The sequence below is a fragment of the Drosophila simulans genome, chromosome 3L (assembly GCF_016746395.2).
Source record: "Drosophila simulans strain w501 chromosome 3L, Prin_Dsim_3.1, whole genome shotgun sequence".
Taxonomy (NCBI): domain Eukaryota; kingdom Metazoa; phylum Arthropoda; class Insecta; order Diptera; family Drosophilidae; genus Drosophila; species Drosophila simulans.
The window spans coordinates 18,549,387-18,558,512 of NC_052522.2; the positions used below are offsets into that span (position 1 = coordinate 18,549,387).

A 9,126-nucleotide genomic window follows, 5' to 3' on the forward strand; every position below is an offset into this window, starting at 1 on the left:
ACCCATGCCCACAATACCACAAAAAAACGGCGATGAGACAGGTAGTGCAGCGCGAAAAAAGCTCTCAGCTGAGGCAACAGGTGCTAAAGGCCCGGCTGCGACTTCCGTTTGTTATCAGGCCGAGAGAGCGAGCTTTCCGGCTAATCCGCATAGAACTCCGGACGACAGTTGGGTAAGTCAGTGGAACGGAGAGGCGCTGGACTCCCAGACACCTATATATAAATTAATTGGCGCACAGAATATTCGTGGCAGTTTCGTTTAAGCTTGAGCCGTGCTTAACGGGTTTTTTATTCGGGCTAAGAACACTGGTTGTGCACACAGAAAATGTTGAAAATCGTATTCGTAGTCGCGGTTCTGTCGCTAGTGAAGTGTGCACAGTCCCAAATCGCTTGTGAGTTGACTGAAAAAATGTGACAAAATCAGTAATAAGTCAAATATAACTGATGTGATATACATATTGTTCTTTCAACTTGTGATAAATATTTCATTAATTTTTGCAGTCCTTATTATCGTAGATTAGGTTTATATCAATTAAGGAAGCATCATCTTTTAGCATTAGAGATTTAGAGGCTAAAGTCACTTGATAAGTCCTTCGTCTAATGCTTCCCTATTTGATAAGAACCCCACCTACAAATATTTTATGATTTTTTTAAAACATTTATAATCATGAAACAATGAAACATGCATAAGAAAAACTTTACTAGATTATGAGCAATACAAATATAACTTAAACGTTCAATAAATGGCTTATAATACCATTAACTAATCATTTTCAACATTCTTTATCATAAACTCACTCGAACTAAAATTCCTCTGACTCCCATGACAGTTACCAACCAGCCATGCTCGGTTCGAAATCCAAAAATCGTTGGTGGCAGCGAGGCGGAGCGCAACGAAATGCCCTTCATGGTCAGTCTGATGCGTCGTGGTGGTCACTTTTGTGGCGGCACTATCATCTCGGAGCGATGGATCCTCACGGCGGGACATTGCATCTGCAATGGGCTGCAGCAGTTCATGAAACCAGCTCAAATCCAAGGAGTTGTGGGTATGCACAGCATCAGGGAGTACCTTAACGGGATTGGCAACGGTCCGGATGCACTGAGGGTGGACTTCAAGAACATTGTGCCCCATCCGCAATACGACTGCAACGATGTGAAACACGATATAGGTATGTGTGTTCTTTTATGTGGCAATAGCATGTTCAATTATTTTCCATATGTACAGAACTGAATCATAAATCCATTTACAGATGAACATTATTTTTCAGAAAAATAACTTAAAAGTTGAATCTAGTAAAAAAACAATAAAATATATATTATTTAGGTTAGGTTCTTAGGTTCTTAGGTTCTTAGGTTAGGCGCTTAGGTTCTTAAAAAACAAACTGAAATATATAGTTAGGAAATAAAGAGTTTCAACAAAGGTGTGAGATAAAGGTTAATCTTATTTTATGTTTTACGAGTTGGATATTAACCATAATGAACCAGAGACGAATCTGAGCTTAAAATCTAATAATACACATTCTTCTTTAGCTTGAGCTATTGCAAATTGTTATATCTTTCTTTTACAGCCCTCCTGGAGCTGGTACAGCCAATCCGATTCTCTTCACACATCCAGCCCAGCTGCGTGGGATCCGAGGAGGGGCATCGAAGTCTGGAGCAGGAGTACGGAACTGTTTCCGGTTGGGGCTGGACGCACGAGAACCAGGCGGAAAACGATCGGTCCGATGTACTGCGCAAGGCCACCGTTAAAATCTGGAACAACGAGGCGTGCGAGAGGTCCTACAGATCCTTGGGCAAGAGCAATACCATTGGAGAGACGCAGTTGTGTGCCGGTTATGAGAACGGTCAAATCGACTCGTGTTGGGTGAGTATTCACTTGGCTGATACGGCACACATGTTATGCTCCGGGTTTACTTACCTTCACAGGCGGATTCTGGCGGTCCGCTGATGTCCAAGGAGCATCACCTGGTGGGCGTGGTGTCCACTGGGATCGGCTGTGCTCGTCCAGGTTTGCCCGGAATCTATACGCGCGTCAGTAAATACGTGTCCTGGATGCAGAAGGTGATAGACAGCAGGAAATAGTTGGCCAGGAATCTGGAACATAAAGATTGTGATTCACCTGTGATATTAGTCGTACTCTATTATGTGATCTTCTTCAATAAACGTTACTTTAACCAATTAGAAATACCAATTTTTTGTGGCCGGTCGTCATTTTTTAAACTTATATCGATGATTGCGCCAACCGATATCGTTGGCTAAATTTTTGGTATTTTGCAGATAAGATTACTCTGACAATATTAATCGACAAGAATATCTCTAGTGTACCTAGCGGCGATGGAGGAATGCTGGAATCGTTCTGGATCTTTCTTTTTTTAACATGTTTGCATTATTATTTTTTAAATTCATCTTCAAACAAAAAAAAAAAAAAATAAAAAACGTCTACGTGTTCCAAATTCCAACGTTTCCCATCGCCGCAATATTCGCTTTATACGTAGTATTTTAAAAATACTTATTAGTAGCACTTACCATCCGCGGTATTTTTTGTTTCGCAGCAATTGGTAGTCAATTAAATGCCATAAACAAACACCAAAAATGGAAATGGACACAGATTTAACAAAGTAAATATTTATATTAAAAACCGATACATTTTTAATTAAATTGATACTCTCCCTTTAGTCAGGCGATTGCCGAGCTAATGCGCGAGATCGAAGGTCATAATGCCAGTGCCAGCAACTCGAAGCAAAGCGAACGCAAAGTGAATCCTCTGGGTAAACTAAACAAACGCTTCTTGGGCCGCACCATAAACACTGCGATTCGGCATAATGATAGGGAAAAGGAACGTGTGCAGGCGAATTGTCGGCAGAAGCTGCAGGATCTGGATGATGTGCACGAAAGGAGGAAATCCAACTACAGCCGCGATGCACCCAGAAATCAAAGTGTTGATAGAAGCAGAAGTTCCAGCAGAAGGCGCAGCAGAAGCCGCCACAAAAAGGCCAAGAAGCATCGCAGCCGAAGGAGGACCAGAAGCAGCAGAAGTTCGAGTCGTAGTCGAAGTCGCAGCAGTTCACATCGCCGAAAAAAGCGCAAAAAGAAGGTTAAAAAACACAAAAAATCATACAGAAGACGCAGGAGCAGCCAGAGCAGCAGCGGCGGCGATTGGGAAACCGCGCCCAGCGAATCGCTACATATACCCGCGCCTTCAGATGTGTTCCTTAACCACTCCAAGCAAATGGCTCTTGCTGTGGCCATGGCCTATGGTCAATTACTCAACCCGAGCAGCCAAAAGCGAGCCAGCGAGTCAAAGGAACGCTCCTCCTCTCCTATTAGCGATATATTCCGGGAACTGATGTCCGACGGAGAGGTGGACAAGTCCGAGAAGCCCGAGGCCCTGTCCATTTCATCCAGCGACGAAGAGCAAAATGTTCTCACCATTAAAGTAAGCTCGAGCTCCGAGGCCAGCGGCAATTCATCAAGCTCGGACTCAGACTCAGATGCTAAGAACAGCGTACGCAGCTGTATAACCCTAGAATCTGGTGATAATAGTGATATTGAAATAATAGCGTACCATGAAGAGCCCAAAAAGGCATGTGAAACTGAACCTGTGTCTAAACCTGAATATCCGTCTCAATCGGATGGCACAAATCAACAAGTGGACGATTGCACAGCTGTCACTACAGTGGACCTGACCGAGGATTAATTAGGCAAAACTATAGTTAGAGAATTGTAATGGTTGTTAAGCAAGATCGGAATGAAATTTTAAAGGCAACAAACTGAAGTTGCAGCAAATAAAGAATATGGTTTTTATATTATTATTACAAAAATAAGCTCTGCCACTGATAGATTCACATTTGGATTGATTTTTTTTAAATTAAGCTAAATAGTGATATATTAAATATACCACCGAATGGCTAGTCCTAGCCCTGTTGTGTTTTTTTATGATATCAACTGTTCGTACATTTATTTTATTTGTATTGGAATCTGTTACATTTTACAATAATAAATCCGAAATTAGTTTATTATTTTCGACTAATACAAGATTTTAAATGTTAATTATTTGTTGTGGTTTTACTAAATTATCCAAGCCACGTGCCAGAGTTCTTGCCATAGTTGATATGCCTCTCGTGTACGTCAACTAACTGTTGCTCTCTCTTCCTCTCTCTGGCCGATTTTCTCTCAGCACCTGCCCGAACAGCTGATTCTTTATTTACCACTCAATTGTCGATGGAAAACGCCAGCGCGAAGACAATTAGAAATCGCTAAGTTAAATAAATAGAGATCCGTGGTCGCAAGATGTTCGGGAGCCTGAAAAAGAAGCTGAGCAGTGCGATCCAGGAAGGCCTGGTGATCTCGGAGAATCTGCAACAGCAATATCGCCAGCGTGTCAGTTCCGGAAACTCGGGGAGCAGCCAAGCCAGTGGGATTACGACCCCCACTTCGCCACTGGGCCTCAACGAGAGTCTGTCGTCCAGCAGGAGCAGTAGTCTCTCCCTTAGTGCTCCCTTCCAGCTAACCGATGGAGTGCCCAGCCACCTAAATGTGGCAGCGGGTTGCAGTTTGCTGGCCAAATACGAGGATGATTGGCAGCAGATTCATGGCGCCAACGAAGAGAACGCGGAGAAGGCTGCGCAGATTGCTAACCAAATCTCCGGCATCCAAAACCAGGCCAGCCATCAGCGCAGGATCATGAGTGAGCTGAACAGTAGTCTGGCGGGAATTCCTACTTTGATAACCCAACTGCAAGCCAGCTCTAAGGTTCTTAATTCCCTGGAGGAAATGGGTCAGCAGTTGGAGATTGAGCTGGAGAAGCTGGAGGATCTGTGCGAGGAGTGCGAGCTCCAAGAGTTCATCCTCGAGCAGCAGTTTCAGCTCTCCCGGCACAAGCAAAAGAAACTCAACGAACTGGAGCAGTATCGCCAGCAAATAGCCCAGAAACACCAAACCAAAATCAAAGATCAGGAGCAGACCCTCCTGAAGCTGCAGAGGGAACGACAGGCTGTCTTCGACGACGCCTTCCGGGAGGATATGGAGGAGTACAAACAGCACGGCCAGCTGACAAGTTAGTCTGATAACATAAACGAACATGAGGCAGTAAATTAACGCCCCTTTTTCATAGAAATTCAAACCACCAGCAACAAGTTGGCTCTGGAGGAAGTCGTCCTTGAAGCCAACGAAGTGGAGACAAAGGATGCTCTGGAGCAATTTCTAAATGGCTAACTCAGATTGTTTGCTCATCTTGCAAAAGACTACAATTTGTGCCTTTAAGTGCAATAAGCAGAGTAATTGTTAACATATTTTAACGGGGACTTCTGAAAAATAACTTAATTTTTTACATTTTCTTACTATCAAACTATTGCATTAAAGGGAATTGGACATACAAAGATTAATTATCAATGCCAAAGTATTTTAACATTCATAATGTGTTAAAGTAATTTCCAAATTTCTTTACCATCTCGGACAGAATGTAGGCAAATTTTAAATAAGTTTTTAAATAATGAAGTCAAAGTAAAAGTGAAATTTCAGGAATCCCCCTACTTTATATGAAATTCGTTGATGTGGCAGCGTCACTGCATGTTTTGACAGCGTTGAATAAACATTGTTTTTATAGCAGTCGATTTTCTCCTTTCTTTTTGCACACACAATAATAGATATCTTGAACTTAGCATGATTATATGGAAATAATTGAATATTCAACATGTTTATGATTACGAGATGGTAATTTAACAGCGTGGCAACTCCGGCGAGAGCCACAACAGCTGATTGCTAATCAGTGATTAAAAAACTGAGTAAATTAGAGATAATTCTCCGCAGCTTACACTTGTCGCAGCTTTCATTGCTCCCCGCATTGCCCCCCAAGTTTCCGTACCCTCTCCTGGATTTCGAGCTTATGGGCGCAGTTGGATCCGCATTGAGATCCCCAATAGTCGACATGTCTACCAAGCAGGCGAAATTCGTTGAAAACACCATTGCCAGCAACAAAGTGGTGATATTCAGCAAGACCTACTGTCCCTACTGCACGATGGCCAAAGAGGTAAGAAAGTTGCGAGACCTTGAAAAGTCCCAAACAGTGATGACATCTTTGCGTTCCAGCCCTTCAAAAAGCTCAATGTGGACGCCACCATAATAGAACTCGATGGAAATCCCGATGGCAACGAAATTCAGGCAGTTCTGGGCGAGATTACCGGTGCCAGAACGGTGGGTGCACTAAATATTTTACATTGTAAAGATTAGTTATCATATGTAACTCGTATACTTTGCAGGTTCCCCGCGTCTTTATCGATGGCAAATTCATTGGCGGTGGCACTGACATCAAAAGAATGTTCGAAACGGGAGCTCTGCAGAAATATTTCCAATAAATAATGTTCTTGCTGTGTTCAGAACTCCTTTTTATGTAAAAAGTTCGTGCACGCGTTCCTAGTTAATCTTCAAAGTCCTTAATAAATGCTTTTAAAATGTATTGTTTGCACTACTTGAAATATAATCATTAATGTGTGGGTGGGTACAGATATATAATCGTTTGTTTTTTTATCGGTTAATAATTTTTATGAGTCTATTTCTACGGATCTGTTAACATAGATATCATACGTATGAATATCCCCTTCAACTGCGCCCATGTGAGCAACAGTTTGCAGTTTTAACTGATCTGGCAGCGCCGTAACTGCAGTAAATAAAAAATTGTTTACAATAGTATTTAATTACCTGAATGATGGCTGATTTGGTGAGCGGGGAAGCCTCTGAATCCGACGAGGAATTGCAGGACAAGAATAAGGTTGTCGAGAATAAGGTTGTTATAAATAACATTCCCTTAATAAAACCAGTTTGTGACAGATTTTTGCTGCTGAAGTTTCGGGCGAAGCCTCCGAAGAAGATGATGAAGACATTTACGAGCAACGCCGAAGCAGCAACCAGGTCAACAGCACGGCTTCCATTTACCGGAATAATCTGCTCCAGCGGAAACTAAGTAAGTCATCAATTTTGTGCCTTCAAACATATCAACTTAATGCCCTTTTCCAGTCGAAAACAACATTGCCATTTGGAGATCCCTTACCGCTTTCACTCGCAGCTTTGTGTTGAATGCCTCAAAGCAGCTCGTAACCACTGACCAAATGCTCATCAAGTCGCAGCTTAGTCTTCAGTCGGCTCACACATCACTGCAGCAGGCCCAGAAGAACGCCCAGGATCTGCAAACCAGGGTGGCTGCCGTCATTACCAGCAACTTCCTCCCGCACATAAACATCCAGAAAGCAACCTGACTTAGACGTATAGTGTATTTGCTGATAAACGATCAAATCTAGGCTAATCCTCTGTATCGGAATTGGGCACATAGACCTGAGTGTTGGGTGAAGGCTCCCGCGGAACGTAGGTCCTCTGAAAGCAACGTGAGAAGATGGTTCTCACCTTGTTAGGGCGCTCAGGTGACTGGGGTATAGTTTCGTCCTCGTCGGAGGAGCTTTTCGCAGGTTTAGGTTGCTGAGAGTCGTCTGTGTTGATAAAGCAAACCTCCGTGCTGTTTGGTGGCTCAGGAGCAGGTGCAATGCTGGCCTCCAAAGCGGCATCCGCGGCTGCCAGCATGAGAGCCTCTTGTTCCGCCTCGTCTTCAATCAGAACCACGGTGTCCACCTCGGCTAGGATGCGCGGGTGCTGGACAGATGGCGCCTCCGAGTCCCGAAACTGAAACAGTGGATTATCTAGGCTCGATTCTAATTGGGTCTCCTCCACTCGCCGTTTTGGCTGCACTGCAGCCGCTTCCGAAGAGCTGCCTTTGCGTTTGTTGGTCACATTCGGCTTCGAAACGCTGCTCTTTCGCTTTCCGACCGCCGCTCGTACATCCTCATCCTGCACTGTCAGATCCTTTTGACAATAATCTTCCGAGAAGCTTATATCATCGGGGGATAGCGTGGACATGATCAGCAAGCATTCAATCTCGCCGTGCTTCTTAATTTTGAGCAGAAAAGGCATGCCCGCTTCGTCGAACTCCAGGGTCAGCGAAGCATTTAAGCACTCGGCGAAGAGGAGAAATGCTCGAAATTCCTTAATGCAGAATGTAATGACCGTCTCCTTCGTGACCTGGTACTGCTCAAATTCACTGGGCTTAAGTTTCAGCTGCGTGCGCATGAACTTATCATTTACTCGGGCTCCTTCTATGTAGTTTTTGGCCACCACACTGCCCGAGTTTGCCTCCAAAGTAAGTTCCTCCTCCGAGGAGTTAAAGTTGTTGGATATATCCGTCAACAGCTTGTGATCGCCACGGATTCTGAAAAGAAAGATGAGGTAATTACAAGAATTCTAAGAATGCATGCTTTGAGTAGTGAATTCGTATTCACATGGACATAAGGTCAATGTATATTAAGGAGATAAACTTAGTAGTTAACAAAAACTTACATGTTCGGCATCTGATCGGTGTTTATGTTTGTGTTAATGTTTTGGTCGTCTATGATGGAAATGGTGGCCTCCTTTGTGGTCTCTAGCTTACAGCGAAGATTCACCTGCAGGTTGGTCTGGTTGTCCAGCAAGTTAAGTTCACAGTACTCCACCTGGAACATATTATTATTGATAACTAATCCCAGTGTGCATACTTTTGAACTTACTTCATTCATGTTGCGAAACACGGCCAAACATCCCTTCATGGAGATCTTGCAGTAGAAATCGGAGTGCGGCGGCATGTCATACACTTCGAACATGGATCTTTTGAACGATATGCTGCCCACAGCGGATTGTGTGGCATTTATGGCCCGCATCTGTAAGGATTGCTGGTCGATCTCGATGAACATCTCCTTGCCCACCTTGGACAGCGATTGTACGGCTTTGGCGATGACTTAAAAAATGAATTCTCTAAGTTATAAATATATTTCGCTGTTTATTATGTGGTACCTCTTGCATTGCTGCCCTCTAAAGTGTATTTCATTGGCAATATTTGCACTATGTTTTTGGTCGCGAAATTCGCGCTGAAATTTGTAAACAAACAAATTAGAGTGATAGTAGTTGCACAACAGGTATGAAAAAATACCAACAAAGGAATTTTGTTACGCCTTTATGCATTTTGAAGTAAGTTTGTACTATGTTAATGCTAAAATTGTATATTTCAATAATTTCGATTATATTTTAAAGCAAAAGATTTCCATATGGACAA

General features: G+C 43.1%; 6 protein-coding genes across 7 annotated transcripts; 5 read left to right on the forward strand and 1 right to left on the reverse strand.

Annotated features, from left to right (window-relative positions):
- The first annotated feature begins 213 nt into the window (after window positions 1-213).
- LOC6738607 (transmembrane protease serine 9) lies at window positions 214-2,297 on the forward strand. The gene is made up of 4 exons (XM_016171707.3): window positions 214-391; window positions 830-1,168; window positions 1,568-1,863; window positions 1,926-2,297. Exons 1-4 carry the CDS (start codon window positions 325-327, stop codon window positions 2,079-2,081), a joined length of 858 nt encoding a protein of 285 aa, XP_016032451.1. The 5' UTR covers window positions 214-324; the 3' UTR covers window positions 2,082-2,297.
- A 178-nt stretch (window positions 2,298-2,475) lies between these two features.
- LOC6738609 (splicing regulatory glutamine/lysine-rich protein 1) lies at window positions 2,476-4,029 on the forward strand. The gene is made up of 2 exons (XM_016171708.3): window positions 2,476-2,617; window positions 2,676-4,029. The coding sequence occupies exons 1-2, from the start codon at window positions 2,592-2,594 to the stop codon at window positions 3,694-3,696; spliced, it is 1,047 nt and encodes a 348-aa protein (XP_016032452.1). The 5' UTR covers window positions 2,476-2,591; the 3' UTR covers window positions 3,697-4,029.
- A 148-nt stretch (window positions 4,030-4,177) lies between these two features.
- Window positions 4,178-5,609, forward strand: LOC6738610 (dysbindin protein homolog). 2 transcript variants are annotated; one of them, XM_039294195.2, is made up of 3 exons: window positions 4,179-4,327; window positions 4,730-5,055; window positions 5,113-5,609. In XM_039294195.2, exons 1-3 carry the CDS (start codon window positions 4,290-4,292, stop codon window positions 5,211-5,213), a joined length of 465 nt encoding a protein of 154 aa, XP_039150129.1. In that variant the 5' UTR covers window positions 4,179-4,289; the 3' UTR covers window positions 5,214-5,609. The 2 variants fall into 2 exon arrangements, with proteins under 2 accessions (XP_016032453.1, XP_039150129.1); XM_016171709.3 differs by having other exon boundaries at window positions 4,178-5,055.
- An 85-nt stretch (window positions 5,610-5,694) lies between these two features.
- LOC6738612 (glutaredoxin-C3) lies at window positions 5,695-6,453 on the forward strand. Its single transcript, XM_016171710.3, has 4 exons — window positions 5,695-5,711; window positions 5,808-6,027; window positions 6,087-6,191; window positions 6,257-6,453. Exons 1-4 carry the CDS (start codon window positions 5,698-5,700, stop codon window positions 6,350-6,352), a joined length of 435 nt encoding a protein of 144 aa, XP_016032454.2. The 5' UTR covers window positions 5,695-5,697; the 3' UTR covers window positions 6,353-6,453.
- A 151-nt stretch (window positions 6,454-6,604) lies between these two features.
- LOC6738613 (biogenesis of lysosome-related organelles complex 1 subunit 3) lies at window positions 6,605-7,296 on the forward strand. Its single transcript, XM_002085380.3, has 3 exons — window positions 6,605-6,765; window positions 6,825-6,957; window positions 7,011-7,296. Exons 1-3 carry the CDS (start codon window positions 6,700-6,702, stop codon window positions 7,247-7,249), a joined length of 438 nt encoding a protein of 145 aa, XP_002085416.2. The 5' UTR covers window positions 6,605-6,699; the 3' UTR covers window positions 7,250-7,296.
- LOC27207351 (cell cycle checkpoint control protein RAD9A) lies at window positions 7,246-9,003 on the reverse strand. Its single transcript, XM_016183052.3, has 4 exons — window positions 8,868-9,003; window positions 8,585-8,811; window positions 8,379-8,530; window positions 7,246-8,250 (listed from the first exon to the last, which is right to left on the reverse strand). The coding sequence occupies exons 1-4, from the start codon at window positions 8,899-8,901 to the stop codon at window positions 7,293-7,295; spliced, it is 1,371 nt and encodes a 456-aa protein (XP_016032455.1). The 5' UTR covers window positions 8,902-9,003; the 3' UTR covers window positions 7,246-7,292.
- Window positions 9,004-9,126: the final 123 nt, after the last annotated feature.